At 45.0% G+C, this 19,348-nt stretch overlaps 11 protein-coding genes across 11 annotated transcripts; 4 read left to right on the top strand and 7 right to left on the bottom strand.

The window, feature by feature from the left end:
- Positions 1–372: 372 nt before the first annotated feature.
- Positions 373–1,473, bottom strand: VTP01DRAFT_7225 (uncharacterized protein; the record flags this gene model as incomplete). The annotated part of the gene is made up of 3 exons (XM_069386214.1): positions 373–424; positions 495–869; positions 938–1,473. 3 exons carry the CDS (start codon positions 1,471–1,473, stop codon positions 373–375), a joined length of 963 nt encoding a protein of 320 aa, XP_069234512.1.
- A 2,941-nt stretch (positions 1,474–4,414) lies between these two features.
- On the top strand, positions 4,415–4,795 carry VTP01DRAFT_7224 (uncharacterized protein; the record flags this gene model as incomplete). Its single annotated transcript, XM_069386213.1, has 1 exon — positions 4,415–4,795. One exon carries the CDS (start codon positions 4,415–4,417, stop codon positions 4,793–4,795), a length of 381 nt encoding a protein of 126 aa, XP_069234511.1.
- Positions 4,796–5,678: 883 nt separating this feature from the next.
- Positions 5,679–6,927, bottom strand: VTP01DRAFT_7223 (uncharacterized protein; the record flags this gene model as incomplete). Its single annotated transcript, XM_069386212.1, has 6 exons — positions 5,679–5,864; positions 5,916–6,058; positions 6,122–6,411; positions 6,463–6,603; positions 6,662–6,771; positions 6,829–6,927. 6 exons carry the CDS (start codon positions 6,925–6,927, stop codon positions 5,679–5,681), a joined length of 969 nt encoding a protein of 322 aa, XP_069234510.1.
- Positions 6,928–9,097: 2,170 nt separating this feature from the next.
- VTP01DRAFT_7222 (uncharacterized protein) lies at positions 9,098–9,403 on the bottom strand (the record flags this gene model as incomplete). Its single annotated transcript, XM_069386211.1, has 1 exon — positions 9,098–9,403. One exon carries the CDS (start codon positions 9,401–9,403, stop codon positions 9,098–9,100), a length of 306 nt encoding a protein of 101 aa, XP_069234509.1.
- Positions 9,404–9,633: 230 nt separating this feature from the next.
- On the bottom strand, positions 9,634–9,932 carry VTP01DRAFT_7221 (uncharacterized protein; the record flags this gene model as incomplete). The annotated part of the gene is made up of 2 exons (XM_069386210.1): positions 9,634–9,742; positions 9,808–9,932. The coding sequence occupies 2 exons, from the start codon at positions 9,930–9,932 to the stop codon at positions 9,634–9,636; spliced, it is 234 nt and encodes a 77-aa protein (XP_069234508.1).
- A 205-nt stretch (positions 9,933–10,137) lies between these two features.
- Positions 10,138–10,488, bottom strand: VTP01DRAFT_7220 (uncharacterized protein; the record flags this gene model as incomplete). Its single annotated transcript, XM_069386209.1, has 1 exon — positions 10,138–10,488. The coding sequence occupies one exon, from the start codon at positions 10,486–10,488 to the stop codon at positions 10,138–10,140; it is 351 nt and encodes a 116-aa protein (XP_069234507.1).
- Positions 10,489–11,049: 561 nt separating this feature from the next.
- On the top strand, positions 11,050–12,247 carry VTP01DRAFT_7219 (uncharacterized protein; the record flags this gene model as incomplete). The annotated part of the gene is made up of 4 exons (XM_069386207.1): positions 11,050–11,128; positions 11,189–11,199; positions 11,260–11,415; positions 11,480–12,247. The coding sequence occupies 4 exons, from the start codon at positions 11,050–11,052 to the stop codon at positions 12,245–12,247; spliced, it is 1,014 nt and encodes a 337-aa protein (XP_069234506.1).
- A 530-nt stretch (positions 12,248–12,777) lies between these two features.
- On the bottom strand, positions 12,778–14,377 carry VTP01DRAFT_7218 (uncharacterized protein; the record flags this gene model as incomplete). The annotated part of the gene is made up of 5 exons (XM_069386206.1): positions 12,778–13,632; positions 13,699–13,926; positions 13,989–14,110; positions 14,169–14,269; positions 14,331–14,377. 5 exons carry the CDS (start codon positions 14,375–14,377, stop codon positions 12,778–12,780), a joined length of 1,353 nt encoding a protein of 450 aa, XP_069234505.1.
- A 95-nt stretch (positions 14,378–14,472) lies between these two features.
- VTP01DRAFT_7217 (uncharacterized protein) lies at positions 14,473–15,769 on the top strand (the record flags this gene model as incomplete). The annotated part of the gene is made up of 2 exons (XM_069386205.1): positions 14,473–14,687; positions 14,746–15,769. The coding sequence occupies 2 exons, from the start codon at positions 14,473–14,475 to the stop codon at positions 15,767–15,769; spliced, it is 1,239 nt and encodes a 412-aa protein (XP_069234504.1).
- A 67-nt stretch (positions 15,770–15,836) lies between these two features.
- Positions 15,837–16,960, bottom strand: VTP01DRAFT_7216 (uncharacterized protein; the record flags this gene model as incomplete). Its single annotated transcript, XM_069386204.1, has 5 exons — positions 15,837–16,094; positions 16,157–16,279; positions 16,342–16,548; positions 16,610–16,837; positions 16,889–16,960. The coding sequence occupies 5 exons, from the start codon at positions 16,958–16,960 to the stop codon at positions 15,837–15,839; spliced, it is 888 nt and encodes a 295-aa protein (XP_069234503.1).
- An 817-nt stretch (positions 16,961–17,777) lies between these two features.
- On the top strand, positions 17,778–18,479 carry VTP01DRAFT_7215 (uncharacterized protein; the record flags this gene model as incomplete). Its single annotated transcript, XM_069386203.1, has 4 exons — positions 17,778–17,871; positions 17,940–18,001; positions 18,095–18,385; positions 18,459–18,479. 4 exons carry the CDS (start codon positions 17,778–17,780, stop codon positions 18,477–18,479), a joined length of 468 nt encoding a protein of 155 aa, XP_069234502.1.
- Positions 18,480–19,348: the final 869 nt, after the last annotated feature.

Raw genomic sequence — 19,348 nt, 5'->3', positions numbered from 1 at the left:
TAGACAGTAACCGAATATAAAGCATGGCTCTGAAGAGTCTAAACCTCACGGCTCTCAGCGAGTTACATTTTTTCCAAAGTCTTATTAGTTCTATTGCCCTACTCTCGTTGCTGCCAAGCACTTTTATATATACCAAGCATACAAAGCCGAAAGAAGGAACTGGTTATGACCGTCAACTTTGCGCCCGAGGCTCCATGTAAGCTAGGCATGCACACAAAACATGTCGCAAATGCAAAAACAGGATCGAGTTATGCGATGTATTTTAATGTGGAAGAATATGAGAAAATGTGAAAACGAGGTAGCAAACAAGAGCTTTTTCTGACGGTTGAATGAATATATATAAAAAATGGACTTTTTCTTCTTTCTATACGCTTATTCAGGAACATGCGAGAAGAGATAAGATACAGATTCACCATTGTGTGTTCTAGAAAATGGAGGAAATGTGTCATCAGCTCCTGGTTCAATGATACGCTACATCCGCGTCTTATGCTTACCTTCTGATGGCTTCTGCCAGAGTAGCTGAGATATCGATAACGTCAAGCTTTGGGCAAATAGCCATTTTATCTTCGTGAGGGATAGTGTTGGTGACGACAAGCTTTTCAATCATGGACTCGTTAATCACTTTGATAGCCTTGCCGGAGAGGATACCGTGGGCGACAATGGCGTAAACCTTTTCGGCACCGTTTTCCACGAGGGTCTTGGCTGCGAGACCCAAAGTACCGCATGTATCTGCCATGTCATCGACCAAAATAGCAATCTTATCCCGAACGTCACCCACGAGCACCATGCGGGATACTTCATTGGCACGCTTGCGCTCTTTGTGAATCAATGCAAAATCCAAATTCAAACGGTCAGCAATGGAGGTGGCACTGGAAGGACAAGAATTATTCGACGTGAGTCACGAGAGCAACAAAACAATACCAAAAAATAGAGTTACCGTTTAGCACCACCAGCGTCGGGGGAGACAATAATGGCATTAGTCCAGTTGGGAATTCTCGTCGAAATATACTTGATCATGGACGGTTCACAGTACAAGTTGTCGACAGGTACGTTGAAGAAACCTTGGATTTGTGACGCATGAAGATCCATAGTAATAACGTGGTTGGCACCAGCAACTGTCAGCATGTTTGCAGTCAGTTTCGCCGTAATAGGAGCACGGCTCTTGTCTTTCTTGTCTTGGCGCGCATAGGGGAAGCAAGGAATGACGGCAGTGATGCGGCGCGCAGAAGCCGTCTTGCAGGCGTTAATCATGATCAGCAGTTCCATAAGATTGTCGTTGATTTCGCCACAACCGGACTGAATAATAAACACGTCCTCGTCACGGACGGACTCGCCAATGGTCACTGAAGTTTCCTGGTTCGAATACTTCATGACAACAGCCTTGGCCAAATCGATACCAATACGGCGAGCCACGAGCTTTGCGAGCTCAGGGTGTGAATTGCCCGTGAAGATTTTGATCGAGTTGTCCGCCATGAGTAGGGGGTATTAGCGCAAAAAGTATACGAGTCAAGACTTGCAACAAAAAAGTTGAAAAAGACTTGGCTAAGAGCTTTGCTTGCCGTGGGTGTGTTGCGTTTGGAGAAGGGTGGTGGTGGAAGAGTTTGAAGCAGAAAAAAACTCGATCCCGAAAAAAAAGTGGAGAAAGAAGAAAAAAAGTCCCACATTCACACCCAGCAAACTTCTCATTTGTTGCTATCCTTCAAAGCCGGCGAAATGCACGAACCCCATCCTCAGTGTATACAAAAACTTAATCTCGTTCCAAGCTAAGCGTATCCAGCAGAGAAAGTTGCAAATCTTTAAGATTGATTGAAGGTCGTTGCATCGTCAAGCAAGTGCATTTGCTTTCTCCTTAACGATAACCTACATGATTAATTACAGGAGTCAAACCTTTTCAGACAAACAAAATATTACCATCCTACAGAAGAACCATCATAGATTGATTACGGAACATTCGTTGCTAATACTTAAGTCCGTGTAACCATAGGCTGCTGATAAGGTTTTACCAACGATAAAGACAAGCATGGCTGTAGATTATCTCTGGCAAACATAGATGTGGAGACGCGTTTTTGCAGTCTGATATACCAACCTCCTCGGTCCTCCATGCTCGCGCGGAGAATTACAACTTCCTTCACGTGCGTTTTGGCAAAATGACCGGCGTTGTCCGAGCACCCGGGCTCCCTCAAATCATTTAAAAGCCATTGTCCTTCCCGGCAACTGGTTGTTGACAAGACTGGATGTCAGTAGAAAAAATCGGAAAGCACTGCTGCGTCGTTGAGAAAACCTTGTCGTTGTTTCATCATTTGGGCCATTACTGTGGTAGTTATAGATTACTGGGCTTGATCGAGTCCATCTCTCCAATTTTTGTTTGACAAGCGCTTCACGCTTCGCTTCGCTCGCTGCGCTTGGTTCGCTGAAGCACATGGCTGATACGAGTCTGTAGAATAAACTCGCTTGGCCTTCATAAACCTCCATTCTCTGCCGGTTTTGCATCCGCTTCGCTACGGCAAGCACAGCGCCGTCGAATTCCGGCTTACTCAGACCGGCGCTCGCACGAATCGATGTTTGAGAAAATACTACACCTAAAATCTAGCTTCTTGCTGTTTCGAAACAAATCCGCAAACCGTCTTCTTATACTTTGCACTAGGTTCCTTTTAAGACTTCTGCCGTCAACTTCCAAATATCGCTATTTTCAAGCTAAATCCTGTAACCGAGGCCTTGAAATTATCGAGGACACATTGTAATATTGGAAGGCTGTGTTTTAGAGTTGTTTGATATAAGACAAACAGTATGGATAGAACAACACAGTTATCAAGTAGCTTGCCTTGCAGAACAATATTAGATAAATCCTGCAATGTTAGTGGAATAAATATCTTTGTAGATTTAATCATATTTCCGTATCAATTGATAGCTGTATGTCAAAACTGTGCATCATAGGTCTGCATCTTGCTTAAGACGTGACTTTACACGAGATCCCACACCTTTGCCATGAACATAGGTGCTCGTTTTTCTGTTGCTTTCTTTGAATGCATCCTAATATTTCCAAGAAACTAAAGCTAACCTTTAGATCTTTTCTGTGCACTTTGAACGTAGTATGGTGTACATGAGGCACTTCATTATCTTCTGTCAAACACAGGTAGCGAGATTGGTATTATTCTGGCTATCTTCCTCGACTTACGTCGATGCCTCCAACGTAAACTTCAGGAGTACGATTCGCTTACGAACGTAATCCAGGTATAAGACAGCAGGAACGCGTCAACTAATGCATTGAATCCCAGCTGCGAATATAAAAAGGGACCTGGATCCAAAATCTTGTCCTTTGGCTCTGTTCTCTCAAACATCCCGGTACGTTGGCTGCTCTCTCGAGGTGCAGTACGATTTCTGACGCTTAACTTTGTAGGCGACGTGACCTTTGTCCTGACCCGCCACCTCCAACATCAACTGTTTCGCGCCTCTCCATCGTCTTTTCTTCCGCTACTACTGCGATGCATCACTTCAAGTCCTCTGTCGTGCTTCTTTATTTTAATAGACCGACCCTACGGGTAAAAAGTATGTCTACTAGATTACGTTGCTGCGATGGACACAGATGATACAGAAACACTAGGTGCGCGGTCTGGTCCCTCATGAATTCGAGGATTACCCTTCGGGGTGTAAGTATCAATTATGATTACGCAGCAGTAGCACCAGATACTAACGTAATGTTCTTATGAAATTCCCTTGTTCCCAATCAACTGCATTGGTACTCGCTCTTGACATCTTCATATTCATTCCAGTATTTCCTTGTTTGTAATTTAACTTTGATTATTTCTTTTTAATATAAAGACAAGCATGTTTCGCTCTCGCTTCGCTCGAGGACGAAGCATTGCTTGCTTTTTCCGAGCGCAGCGAGGAAAAAGAACGCAACACAGCTCGCTCGCTGCGCGAGCTCGCCAGATCCCAAATCTCTATATTTTCAGTTAGAAAGGGGGTTGTCATTCACGACGAAAATGTCGGGTGTACGGAAAAATAGAGCCGATCTTATGAAGATATTTTCTCCCACTTAGTGGTAAGTAATACTACGCTTATTCCATTAACTGATGCGATGGTAAGGCTCCAAACGGGCCATGACAGATCGGTCCGGTCCCAAAACGGACAGGTCATCTTAGAACCGCGACTGACGGTCTTACAGCATACGGTCCTTTTATGTAGACCGTTGACCGTCAGTTGAGCCACGTTTGTAAACGTTCATGTCCGCGTTCATTCTAAGCGATTGTTACATATGAAGGCTTACGTAGCAGCTTATTGAGTGTTTGCAGTACGTATTTTCCTCCACGTGTTCATGGATGTATCTTCCGACGGATCTTAGATCATATTCCAGGTGGTTGTTGCTGTTGCTGTCGGCATTTACTATTGATATTTCGGGCACCTTCAGACACTCATGTATCTCAGCATACACCTGCGGTCTTACCAGAATCAAAGAATCCACAAATATCTTGCATTGTGGTATCACAAGGGCTACATTTTTCTCCAGAACATCCAGCTGCTTATGTATGCAGTTATGAAGTCGAGTCTCCTTAAAGTTTTTGCTGTGGATATCTCAGATCCAAACCTCGCACAGCAGAACATCGTAATTCGTTGCAAAATACAAAACGGTTCTAACGGACAGGCCGAAGGACCGACCGGTCGGTCTATTTGTGATGACCGTTACCGACGGTCTTCTACCATCTGGGCCAATATCCTTGACCATTGCTCAACGGGCCCAGCCCTAAACACTCGGTCAACGGTCTTGCCCGACCGAATGCGAGCTCTATGCGACTGAGCTGCCAGTAGCCATACCGATGGATCATAACGCCTGTACGGCGCTTAATTAACCTCCGATATATACTCCCTGAGGATATTGCTGCAGATGTATCCTAACTTGGGAACCTTTGGAGCAATGATAGGTACCATTTTTCGATCCCAACATAGAGCAAAAACTACATTCCTTGTCGTACCCGAGGAGCAGTCCCAGAGTCGCAAAAGCGGGACAACTTCATCTTCATCACGAAAAGGATGGAAAACCGAGTATGCAGTTTCCAAAAGTGCGAATTAGGTAGTTTTCAGGAAGGCAGTACAGAAAGCTGTTTTTTTTTTATAAAGTAGTCAGTGATAGAGTCTGTGTTTAGTGATATGCCAATCAACAACACTCATCTCGATCGATAAAGCCGTGACTTCTGGAATACTGATTATGTCTTTCTCAACAGCAGTTGCAAAAAAAGAGCCCTAAGTAATTTTGATATGGAAAGAAAGATATGGCCGGCAAACAGACCCACGCTCTATAGCCTTTTGAGATAGGAGATAGACTTTGAAATGATAAATGGAAACATAGGGGGATACATATCTTGTTGTATTAGCATGCTGATAAGAATACAAGCATCTGGAGACAAGCTTGGAATGCTGCTGTGTAAAGCCAGGGTGCATAATGAAAAACAATATCCTAGTATGTTCATTGTGCCAGGAAATTTACTCTCTGCTCTTAACAATGTTCTAGCTGAGCTATAACCTAACCAAATCTTGCATCTTTGTAACATGAAAGGATTGAAGATGACACTCCAGCAACTTTACATTATGCAATTTGACTAGAAAACAAAAGCTCTGTTGTAAGTAAATGGAAATCCATGTGTGTGCAAAGTGAGCATCATACTTGATAATCGAAGCACAAGTCATATGTTATTGCTGGCTGACGACCGTCTGGGCGGAGTATACCATGTATCGGGGATCTCGTCGGCCCAAGAAGTGCCAGATCCACATAGATCTCCACGACTGAATGCACCGCCCATCGATCTTCTCCTGTCGTCTACACAATCCACCACTGACTTGTAAAATCGTGCATTCTCTTCAACCTTCTCCTACGAGATGTTGAGCATTTTCATACATGTGCTTTGAAAAATTATACGTACCACAAACAGAAACAAATTTTCAAGTGTCTTTTCCAGTTCATCCATCCCCATACAGTTGTCTGGAAATCGGATCTTGCCTTGAGGGACAGCCACATAACTTCCGGGCTTGACCATGTGAATGGAAGAAATCTGTCCAACTAATCCTACAGTATTCGATTGGGAAGATCTGGTCAATGGTTATTCATTGAATCACAAGACAACTCTACCGGCAATTTGGATCATCCAGCAAGCAAGTCGTTCGTGAGCATATTCTTCAATCGCATTGCGCAACATGTCGTCGAGAATGTCCTTGCCCTCTCGTATGAGCTTTCCCTCGTCCATAAAAAGTTTATCCACCGACGTGGTGTCTTTCGCTATTTCTCCCGAGGCGACGTCAGTTTCATGCTCCTGCTGATCATATACAAAGCGGATATCGACTTCAAAGCCGTACACATTCTTGTTATCAGCATACATGACGGACTTGTTCGCAGTGGTTATAGGGTTGATAGACTCTCCGCTAAATGGGTAGAGATGAATAACACGTAGCGCCAAAAAATTATTCACCAACCTCTTCAGTCGCACGATCGAGTTCGTACAACACATCTTGTCAATTAACGGGCCCCATGCCTTCAGCAAACAGTCGTATTCCGTCACCCGAGAACTGGATGCCTTGTTGAGAAGAACGGAATGCGAGTTCAGTGTCTCCAAGCTAGAGCATAACAAAGAGTTAACGATCTTTAGTCTGCATTTGAGCGCTAAATACAAACATGTGCTCCAAGAGCTTGAATCCTTTTTTCTCTTTCTTGGTGCGGTCCTCCCGGATACATTGTTCTAGGTAAATGTCGGCTCCTTCCGTTAAGTTGTTGTCGCGGCACAACTGTCGTGGGAAAGACTGGTTAAAACCTGATTTTCTCGTAGTATTCATTTAACAGACCTCCACAACTTTCGCCACACGCAGCTCAGGGGACAGAGGCTTTGGGAAACAGCTGATACATGCAGAGATATCGGTCACAAAGTTCACTCCATTTTTCATCAATTGCAGAGCGTTGTCCCGCAGGACTTGAATCCACCAAATCCAAGATGTGCGACAAACCCGAGCTATATAATATGCCAGCGTTCAGTTTCAGTCGCTCTGGTCCAAAGTAACGACTGCCTCATGCGTTTTCGTTCCGACATGGTGAGAGTTTCGCCTTTGTCGAATTTTGTGAAGAGTGCCTTTGTCTCATGGTGAAGAGTCATCCATACGTCATCGACAGTATCCTCCGGTGCTCGGGTCTCATCTTCGTCACGCTGGCTGGCGATACTTTGCGGCTCATTGGAGGGACCAATAATGCTCTCTCCCTCCTGATCAATAACTCTGAGGTATTTGTCGGCACCTTTGTCTGTAATCTTCGCTACGGCAATCTTCCCCTTCAATGCTGCGATCCTCTTTAAGCGCCTTTCTTCTCCAATCAGCCGCTCCTCCTCCTGCTGCTGCCGGTGGTGACTCAACGCGTCTTCGTAATCTCGTAGAAATTAGAAATGCATCTTTCAAGTTAGTCGCCTTCAGGTACTCTCGATAGTCGCTGGCGTATTTGGACACACTGAGACGGTTATTGCACCGGTTTTCAATGGTTTTCAGGCCTTGGAGCGTTCTTTTGCGGGCGTCAACTGCGCCTAGCATGTCGGCATATTTCGACACTGCAGCAAGTTTCTTGGTGTTTGTCCAGTCTTCAGCGTGCAGACCGGCGAACAAAATATCCAAACCATGTCTTCTGCACTGTTTTGAGTCGAAATGAAAATTAGCCGAAAAACCATGACACGAGGAAATGCATTTTGACATGGTTCAACCAGCACACGACCCTCAGCGCGACGAGAAACTGAATTTTTGTGTCCAATGGGATGTGTGTGATTGTTCTGGTTTACCGCTATCAAATGTCCACCTCTTAAACACTAAGTCTTTCGTGCAAATACATTTAACATCCTGCTTCAGTGAATTCTCTCTCCTCAAGGTACAGGTTCTTAATTTGGCATGAACTAATGCACTAATGATCTCAAATAGTCAGGCAAATCAAGAACTGGACAATCCTCTGTAAAACCCAGGTTACTACTCGTACGCTGACTGTCCATGCTTGCCGCTGCATCTGGGGTTTGTCCCAGGGAATGGACGATAGGCACGTGCGACGACTGCTTGGTTTGAGGTAGCGTTGAGTCCTAGCATCTTCATTGATGTGAGGGATGGCGGTTTTTCCGGACCAACGCGTGTCTTGCTCCTCTTTCAAACCCAAGGTGTTGACTCAACGATGTGCTTCGGTAATTGGTAAAAGATCATCGCTTGACAGGAGCAAATGCACTATGCTTGGCACTGAAATGCAAGGAGGAGCGCATTCCCTTTTGGCGCCACATATACGACTTTCTGCCCGAATGCCAGCTGCTAAGGTTGGAGGACGAACCCATCGTGCCCGTAGTCAACAACAAAGCTTCCAGCATTCCCTCCTTCTGTGTCGACGTGTCAAGCAAAGAGACCAGCTCCGGTCAGACCACCGTCATGGATCATTCCGTCACGGGCACCATGCTACGACGAGAAGATACTTGTTCTTCCTGAAGAAGAGCAAGAGGAAATGGAGCGTGACACGCTTCATCATGACAATGCCATGACGCCAGCACCAGCAGTTAGCAGAGGATTTACGGGGTGGTGAAGATCTGGGCAATTTCATTCTCCTTGACATTCTCTGTAACTTCTCTATATATGGATAAACCTCTTTTAATAGACACTATTCTACTGTCTTTCTGAGGGTTATCATCTGCCTCAAGTTCATGGCCGATCCATTTTCAGGACAGGTGGCGCAGATTCGCTAGGCTGACTGACTTTCGCGGGGATGGCTCCGTTAATGTTATCATAGCTCAAATTCAGACTGATGGCTCATTCTGGCTGCGCCTGATCGACTTCAACATCCAGCACTGTAAACGATGATGCAATCTGATGAGCGTGCTGAGTGGTGCCAAGTCTTAACTGTAACAAAAGTATAGTCAATAACACCAGATTTAAAACAAAAAGGAATATCTGATTACACTGTTGATCCCCGCATTGAGCGAGGTTAACAAGCTGGATTTGTATTTGTACAAGAAGAGAAAGCAATGCAGTAAAAAAGGAAATAAGAGCATATGATTCACGTGTTACAATGTGGAGAAAGAACCGGCATTATCCGATGGGAGTATGGTATCTAGTCATCGAAAAGGACATTAACTTTGGGGCTGAAAGGAGCGGTAGAGGAAGAGGATTCGTAGAGTTGTCCGGATGTGGTTTCCTGACTGCCTTGAGGGATATACACGGTTGTGTTAGTCAAAGGCGCTACTTGGTGATGCTGTTCCTTCCAATGCGTATGCTCCGCCGATGTCGTCACAGCACTGCTGCTACTGCTGCTACTGCTGCTGACTTGTGTTCCTGAAGCAGTGAGCATAGTTCGTCGCGTGCAGTTGTAGATAGCAGCCTTGGTAGAGTAGAGATGTGCTACAAGTCTTGAGGACATTGTCTGATATTTTTATTCTTCGTGCTGATCCGATTTTTACTACCCCACATCAAAACCCACTGACAGCTGGGCTTTTTATAACCTGTCGGTGATTTCCGACAACGCGCATGATTTTCAAAAGATATCGAAAAAGATAGAAGCAAAGGTATACATATTTAATTAGATTACGTGTTGTTCATGTGCATGCGTGTGTGAATTTGTGAGGAGACATTACGTTGATGGAATGAAAACTACATGACATTGCAGCAGGCAAGCTTCTTTGACGTGGGCGCAAATGGGTCATCTTCCCTTAAACCGAATACCAGCGGATCATTTGTCCGTGAACAATATTCGATTAGACTACAAGAAAGCATGAGGTAAAAGGCTTCATCACAGCTAGAAAATTGCTTTGTCTCGTTTTTTACCTCTGAGCAGCTTCGCTCACGGGAATGCGCGGTGCATCGAGCTGTTCATGCAGCCGTAGATTATATTCCTGTATCCGTCGCAGCTTGCTTTCATTGATCTGTTGATTACGTCTGTATGCTGGCATGACTCTTGGGGAATAAAAGGGAAAAGAGAGATTTGTGTAGACCATCCTTCTGCTGGGACTCTCAGTGTTGTTTCACTTTCGAGTATCCGGTTTCAGATGTCTATTTGTTACGGTCTTACTTTTCTTTATCTGTAACTTTTCTTTTTTTTTTCTGTTGTTTGTCGATCCCATCCATGTTATTTCTTTCTTCTCTACAGCTTGTTTATTACAGTTTATGGAGACGGGCACTGTGTAATTGGGGAGCATATGCAAAGATGGTGACAATAATGACCAGCATAACTAGGATACAAGAGCAACAGCCCAGAAATGTCCATCGAGCTTCGTAGATAACTGATTTCCAGCTTGAAAGGGTTGATCGGAATCGTGACGAATATAATCGCTCATTATTGTTGTATCGGCAGTACACAGTAGAGGGCGGCGGTGCATATGTTAGAAACTGCTCCGTATTTAACAGCGGAAAGGGCGAGTACTCTGACTCGCGTGCGATGTACGGTGGAGGAGGAGGTTGGATCGTTACGAGCTGACCGTAAGCTGGCGGCTTCTCTTGAGTATGCATGGAAAACAAAAGCAAGAGAAAGCCTCAATTCCTGCATTTTATAAGGATCTGTTTGTTTCATAGTTTCAAGCAGGAATGAAAAGGAGATAGTCGCTTGTAACTATTGATGATCAATTTATTGCATTGCCGGCCTGTTCCCAGCCGATCAGGTTACCGAAACCAGTGATCCGCATATTTCACCATAATATTTACTGCTACCGAAAGCAGCCATCAAGACAGCATTAATCGACTCGCATTCAAGAAAGGAAGGTATGGATCGGCTTAAAGTGCTTGTCGTGCAAAAATGAAAGTAACGCTTCCAGAGTAAACGGCCCTGCAGCATATCGATGATATTATTGAATCAATGCACACGATCACTCAGACCACGTAGTCGACCGTTAGACATCCGAGCGTACTAGAAAAGGAAAATAAAAAGAGTGACGATCGCCACCCAAGAGATAAAGAGCAAGAAATCTGCTTGTCTGATGGGTCTGTGCGCCTCCTGTACTGCTGAGAAGGCGGCCACTGAAAGAGCAAAAAGCCTCTGCATTTTTTTCTTGCGTACTATTCTTTTCTCCCAACATGGCTGAAAAAATGAACACTGACGAAGCGTCCGGCATGACTAGCAAGGACTATTACTTCGACTCTTACGCGCATTTCGGTGAGTAGTGTTTGGTCTTTTACGTGTCTATCAACTGTGTGCTAACTCGAACGTCGCTAGGTATCCACGAGGTACGACATCTGAAGTTTAGGGAATCAGAGCGAGATCTGAAGCCTGATCTACTGATTTAGGAAATGCTTAAAGACGAAGTACGGACGCTGTCCTATCGCTCGGCTATTTACAACAACAAGCACCTCTTTAAAGACAAGATTGTCCTTGATGTCGGATGCGGTACTGGTATTCTCTCAATGTTCGCTGCCAAGGCCGGTGCCAAGCACGTTTATGGCGTAAGTTTTCAGTCTTACGTGCCTCGAAGATCCGTGAATGAGATGATTGACGTGATTAAAATAGATTGACATGTCAAACATCATCCATCAAGCACGTCAGATTGTTAGCGACAACCATCTCAGCGACAAAATCACATTGATCCAGGGCAAGATGGAAGAAGTCGAGCTACCTGTCGAAAAAGTCGATATCATCATTTCGGAATGGATGGGCTATTTCTTGCTTTACGAGTCCATGTTGGATACCGTACTTGTCGCTCGTGACAAGTACCTTGCACCTGGTGGTATGATCTTCCCTGACAAGGCTACCATGTTCCTTGCTGCAATTGAGGATGGCGATTACAAAGAAGAAAAGATCGATTATTGGGATAACGTATATGGCTTTGATTACTCCTCCATTAAGCAGCTCGCCATCAAGGAGCCTCTTGTCGACACCGTTGAAGCTCGCGCTGTTGTCACAACCCCTTGCGGATTCAAGGACATTGACATTGCCACTGTACAAAAGTCTGACCTGACATTCACTGCTCCCTTCAAACTGACAGCTGCACGCAACGACTATGTTCACGCTTTCATTGCATGGTTCGATATTGGATTTACGCACTGCCACAAGCCAATTTGGTTCTCCACTGGTCCTCAAGCCCGATACACTCACTGGAAACAAACCGTGTTCTATACTCCCGAAACTCTGACACTCAACTCTGGTGAAACCATTGAAGGCGAGCTGTCCTGCGCACCAAACAAGAGAAACCCAAGAGATCTTGATATCACTATCTTTTACAAATGCAAGGGAGCAAATGGCGAATGGGAGAAGCATTGCGAGTTCAAGATGTCGTAAATAGTTCATAGATTTAATCATTTCTGCATTTTGTCATTACAATACATGCTCGCATATTTTTGAGAAAGATTGTTATCTTGATTAATATTCAATTGGAAGGATTATATGCTCGATCAGTCGATCATCTGCATCGGAAATGTCATTCCTGCAAATATCTGGGCGATGATGCCATCTGCTGTGCATCTACGTATTCTTCCGATGCTTCAGTTTCGTCACACTCCGTTGCGAATCCGCCTGCCGAGATGGACAAGGTCAATATTTAGTACTGATATTCATGTTTGCGATTCTAATGCCAAGACCATCAATCTGTCTAATGACTGGTCGTTGCTAGCGAAACGAGCTGTCAAGGACCAGCAGGCTTAACTCAACTTTCAGAGCAAATTATCCAATAATAAAATGGCACAGTTTAAAACGTGATAGTAATAAGCTCATATATTACCAAATCTTGCAGTTTTAAATGGAGCTCGCTGCTATGTACAACTAGTAGATTGCTGGTGGTTTCGGGATAGGGAGGGAAGGAGGTGGGGGTATCACGTAGAGGTTGCGGTGGTGCTTGGAGTATCACTATTTGCTGAGGCATTAGAAGAGGTTTGTCGCTTTCGCCGCGGTGTACTTTCAGGTTTAGGATACCATTCCGGATACTGAAAGCTGCCATCATCAAGCTGCCAGTCAGCCATACCGCACAGTTTCCCTCTCATCATCTGCTCCCAGCCATCGGGGACTCCTTTGGCACCGATAGGCTCACCCAGATAAATGCCATGCGTCGCACTCCAGACCATTTGGTTATTTAAGCATGCTCGGATCGTCTGGAACGCCTCTTTGGAAGCATAAGGTATTGACGTCTTTGGATCCCGATACTTTGCCGGTAAGCCCGTGATGGGGCATATGAGCGGTTTGACAGGTCGAGGCTTTCTCTCAGCCCAGTTCTTCAACGACGGTATCAAGTCAGTGCGGTCAAGCTCCTTGTCGTTGAGTCCTGATATATTGATTTGCTTGGCATCGTTGCTGTTGATGAATGAAACGAGGTTCCGTCCAACCATATCACTTTGCTCGAAATCGCATTTCCATTGCCACGCTACAGCTGCCGGATCGGTGATTTCGTACTGGATATTGTCTCCTTCCTCTGACGGCTCGATCATGACTATTTTTCTCTTTTTAGGACGCTCTTCCGGTGATCCATCGGTAAACGATCGGTAGCGCACGTAGGGTCCTGCCATTTCCTTCTTTTCTTTCTTTTTCTTTTCTCGCGCTTTGCGTTCCGCTTCTTTCTGCTGCCACAATTCCAGTGATTCCCGGTTCTCCCGCTCAGTGATTTCTGCTTCTGCCAGCAGTTCTTCCTGCGTAAGTTCCTTTACGGCCGGTTTATCTTTCTTTGGTACTAAAGACTGGATTATTTTTCAGCAGTCAGTCAACGTGTATCATGCGATACTGATACTTCCTTCTTCTGTTACCTTTCTCTCTTTGTACTCCCGCATTTGCTCTTCCACTAACAATCTGTTTTTCACAGTATTTGATCGAGAAGATTGGCGAAGTACCGTTTCTGAAGCGGCTAGAGCTTTTGCTGTAGGTTTTCGAGCACGTTTCGGGCGTGCGACTGTATCGTTTTCGCTGGTAGCAAGTGGCTGCTGCTGCGGAGGGGGGAATTTTCGAACAGGAATGGTAGTAGGTGCTCGTCGTGCCTTTTACACCATATTAGCCCATAAATCGCAATCCAATGGCAATCTAGTCTTGAAATTTTTACCTGACGTTCTTCTCTTTCAATTTCCTTGTCGAGTTGCTGTCCTATTATTTCCTGCTCTCGCTCTTCTTCTGACGATTCTGTATCAAAGTCGGAATCGACCGTATCAGGCACTTCGTCCTCCTCTAGCAATAACTCGAGTCAGGACCATGGTCTTTAAGTAACTGTTCTCTCCAAACCAACCCTTGATCTGGAACTCCTGCTCCTCTTCTTCTTCCTCGTCACTCTTTGTAATCTCGAACAGATCTTCCATTTCGATCTCCTGATTTAGAAGCGCACGCATGCTTTGCAAGGCAGATTGTCAGCTAAATTGCAATTTCATACACTCACGTAAAGTGGGCATACCGGTTACCCGCATTGGGTCGCCTGGATCTCATTTGAGCAAATGACATTGTTGCAGAAAATGCGGGACTTGGAGGAAAGTGAAAGAAATAGTCCGCTGTGTTGCGCGCTTGCGGAGTGCCTTTAACTGCTTCTGCTACTTGACATGTCCAACAGCCAGGTCCACGCCGCTGTACTCAGATTCCTGCTCCAAAACGGCTATCGAGAAACACAAGAGGCATTTGTAAGAGAAGCAGGCGATTTAATTGACTTTGACAACGTTGAAGACGCGCCTCCACTTCATCACCTTTTCCTCACACGAGATAACATTGACGAAGATCAGCAACTCGCGGACCGAATGAGTAGCTTGCGACTTGAAAGGTAAAAAACGACTGAGTCAGCAAATAGACAAAAAGCGAGGATGATAATGCCTTTGCAGACTAGCAGAACTGGAAGAAGGAGATAACGATTACTACACGACGCTCACTGATACGCTTTCTGAGATCCATGCAACCCATGTCCTCGCGGTCGCAGTCGAACCGCGAACAAACATGGTTGCCACGAGTTCCACAGACAAGTCTGTCAAGCTGACAAACTTGAAAAATCGCAACATTGAAAGAACATACCGTCACCATCAAGCACCTGTTCTCAGCATTGATTTTCATCCTACCATGCCGCATCTTATGCTAACAACATCCATGGATGGCACATCCGTCCTCGTCGATACCCGAGTACACGCCGATGGTTCCGGTGACCCGACAGCGGGTGTCCATCAGCGTTTCAAAGATCATCAAAAATACGTCGTCCGCGGCGTTTTTTCCAAAGACGGCCAATATATTGCCACAGCATCGTACGACCACAGCGTTTGTATCTATGCACAGCAGCGCGGTGAAGAAGAGCGATATGAGCTCGTACGGAAACTCGACAACTTTATCGGTAATGTTGAAACCATTTGCTTTTTATCGGAACACACACTTGTCGCGGGCGTCACTGGCGATAATTACCTCCATTACATTGATATCGACAATGATTTTGCAAGGGAACGATACAACATGAATGCCAATGCTGACGACTGGGTATCTTTCTCACCACTTTGGATATCACCCTCGCCGGACGGTAAATATTTGCTGTGCTCGACGAGTCACCAGTCCGGACGCACCATTTTGTTTGAAATACACGGGTCCAGGCAGATCCAAAATTACTACGATGCGCCCAGTGACAACCAGTTCGTTACCAGGCGCCACTGCTGGCATCCTAGCGGACGTTACTTTTATGCATCCGGTGGCGATGATAATTGCATCCGAGTTATTGAAACGAAAACCGGTCGCGTTGCTGCAAGATTGACAGGTCACGATGCCATGATCCGCACAATGACCCTAGATCCGCAAATCGGCCTGGTGACTGGTGGTTACGATCACTTGGTCAATGTGTGGTCTAAGCCGATACAATCCATTATACGTTAAGCAATCAAAGAAAAAAATGAATATACATCAACCATTGGAGTTGCGGGTGTGTGATATGTGGGATATTTTAGCTATTTGACTGCTGCAGCGAGCAAGTCTTCTCTATCTCTTCGATCATCTGCGGGAACTTGGATTGATGGACCAATATTAATCTCCTTGAAGGTGCAATGCCGAACTCAGAGAAAGTTCGTCGTGCATCAGCCGAAGCTTCCTTGTCTCTGTTGGTGAATTTGAAGTCGAAACGGTGGCTGGAATATTTGTCTATGACCTCATCCTCGGGTTGGAAATAAAAGACCTCGCTTGACACGGCAGGTGCCTTGGCCTTCTACGTATAATCAATGTATATAAATCGCGATGTAGCTAGCAGTCGTTTTTCTCTTTTTATACCTTTTTGCCTTTCTTTTTTGGTGGTTCTTCTTGCTCCTCCTCATCCTCGTTATCAACATTGGACTCGGTTTCCCTGTATGTCTTTACAATAAACATGTACCATTCAAACGTGTAGGGTTCGTTCTAATTATGCGTTTGTTGGTACATATGAAATATACGGCATACTAGCAGCAATAAGTTAATACCTTTTTCGCAGCTGTCTGGACTTCTTCTTGCATCATGGAGTACATTGGCGGCATGACTTCCATAGGCATATTGATAAACCTCTCGGACACGACCCATCCCACATGTTTGTCGGAATCCAGCGACAAGATTTCCTTCAAAGTCTTTTCTTCCTTTTGCGGGCATTTGCTCATAATGTACGAGTGCAAGGATTTTACACCTTCGTTATTCTGTTAAAAAAAGGAATAAGTCTCTGATGGGAAAAACAGATACGATACAGTGTATACGTACCTTGTTGTGGTTGAGATTGATGATACTGAGGATGGCGTATGGATCAGATTGTTGTCCATCGACCTTGACAGTCGTGCCGACGTGATTTTCCTCTAAGATGATATCCACGAGATCGCTAACATTTATAAGCTCTGCGTCCGCTGAAAACAGCTGGTTCAGGAGCCGTTTAAGGGCATGAAAGTCGAGCTGCTCCGGGTTGAAAAAGTCAAAGTCGACGTCGACGATCTCCTAGATCATAGTATAAGTTGTCAGTCACCTCGGACCCGTCAAGTAACAGACCTGTGGCCCGCTGCTCTCAGAGTCATTGTCTGATTCTGGCTCGGAATCTTGCTCGGGTGCCTTTCTCTTCATTGTCCCAAAGCAGCAACAGGTAGTAATAGTCGTTGAAAATCCTGCAGGTCGGGATCAACGGTCACATATGGCAGCCGCCGCCGCTCACGAGCCACCACCACTGCAGCCTACATGCTGCTACTGTATAGCTAGAACACATCTGTGACTCTCAAGCCAGCAAGAAACACTATAGATAGCTCGAATGTAAAAAAGAGAAGCTACTAACAATTCGCAGTAAGCTCCTAGAGCATGCAAGGTACGTATGAGCAAATCTTTAGGTTGGTATATTTTTTAATCTAGCTATCCTGCATGCTGTCGATATTAAACGCAGGGTCAGAAAGGAGTGCAGTGCAACGAGTTGAATGAGAAGAAAGGGAAACCATGGTCACAGGTAGCAGCACCGACTTGGTGAATCCTCCCAGCGATGCATTGTCCATGTAACTTTGTTGTTGTTTATATCTCTTGAAAGACAATAAAATACAACAAACAACAAAATATACATTCCATAAATGAATTTACGGCGGCGGACAAATGGACGACGGTAGTGGAATGATATGTCAGCAGAGTGATCGCATCAGATAAGACAAGCATTAGTACTTCAAGTTCTCGGAATCGAGAGAAAATATTCATGAGAGGGAAATAGGGAGGGATCTTACTTGTTTGAGAGATACGATCTTATTTATAGGCGTCAATCGGGGGATCCTCAGGCTTAAGAGAGAGAGCGCAGCAGAACTTTTTCATGCGTCACAGGTCCGAGCGTGAAATTTGGGAGGAGTGGGCTACGCCAGACTGTGATTTTACCTTTCTTTCTTTACTCGTCTCTTGTATACAATTTATAATGAGCGTAAAGTTGATTAGCTCTGACAACGAAGACTTTACCGTCGACAAGGAAGTCGCAGAGCGTTCTGTCCTAATTAAGAACATGCTTGAAGGTGAGGATGGGCTTGGGATTTTTACCATGTTAACGTGCGGCGTGACTAAAGCTTTTGTCTGTCCACAGATGTCGGTGACAGCGACTCGCCTATCCCTCTTCCCAACGTCACCGCCAAGGTCCTTCGCAAAGTATGTATGCCTAAAAGAAATTTTTGCAAATCTGCGTTGGCGGTGCAGCAACAGCGGGATTAGTTAACCGTGGTATCAACGCGTAATGTACAGGTGATCGAATGGTGTGAGCATCACCGCAACGACCCTGTGACCCAGGACGAGCAGGAGCGCCGTAACACCGAGATTGATGACTGGGACCAAAAGTACATGGAAGTAGATCAAGAAACCCTGTTTGATATTATTTTGGCTGCCAACTATCTCGACATCAAGCCTCTTTTGGACGTTGGCTGCAAGACTGTGGCTAACATGATCAAGGGCAAGAGTGCAGAGGAAATCCGAAGAACCTTCAACATCACCAATGACTTTACCCCAGAAGAAGAGGCCCAGATCAAAAAGGAGAACGTAAGGCCTTTTTTGCATATTGATTGATCCGACTTTACATTGTTGAATGACGCATTCTTTTATATCTTTATAGGAATGGGCTGAGGATCGATAAGTTTGTTGGTTTATTTTTTTTTGCTTTTACAAGAGATGGCTTTCTTTCAAATATCAAGGGATGTCACAATAAACCGTGTTTTTGCAGCTGGAAACGTGCTTTGCCATTGAATGTGGGCTGATGAACGATACTAGGAGTAAGCTCTGGTTGATATGTTGACATCCCACCTCACGCAGATCGATGTTGTAAAGGCATATGGAAACGACCTTGCTTTCCAAGACGTTGCGAAGTATATGGAAACTTAAGGAACTCTTTTCTTTATCCTCAGATGGCACGAGCTGAGCATGATTCAATACTATCCTCTAAATCTATACCCACGGTCTTGTAGTTCATTTCATGCGCGCAATAGTTCTTACAAATCACTCAGCACTGATAAATGATACTGTGTATCAACACGCCTTAAGCATTGGCTTGCAACAGGAATCATCAAACTGATTGAGGCAAAGCAATATATACATTCTGTGTTACCGAATGGACCTTCTGGCTTTGCAAACTCCTTTGTTCGAAAATGGAAATGGAGATGGGTGATCCTTGCGTGCATGTGTCGTGATGAATCGATGCTCCCCTTTACGTTACCAATCGGGAAGATGACCGAAAGAAATGATATCAAATTCTGTTATGGAACAGGTTCAGGAGCGCACGGCAGCAGCAGGGAGAAAAAGAGTGGCTCTGTGTGCGCGACAAAGTCATAATTTTAGGAGATACACGGGAGAGAGAAAGCAGGTGCTGAAAGGCATGCAGATCGCGCTGTGTTAAATGTATATCTGGCTGCGTGTGTTTGGGACGTAAGCAGAACGTCAACGTGTGTATGTCTCTCTCTGTACATGTGATTCAGAAAAAAAAGGTGTGGACCCTGAGATCGTCTGCTC

Source organism: Rhizomucor pusillus, assembly GCF_041956525.1.
Source record: "Rhizomucor pusillus strain CBS 183.67 unplaced genomic scaffold VTP01scaffold_32, whole genome shotgun sequence".
In the NCBI taxonomy this organism is placed as follows: domain Eukaryota; kingdom Fungi; phylum Mucoromycota; class Mucoromycetes; order Mucorales; family Lichtheimiaceae; genus Rhizomucor; species Rhizomucor pusillus.
The sequence above is the reverse complement of the archived record's forward strand: the minus strand, read 5'-3'. Positions and strand labels throughout refer to the sequence as shown.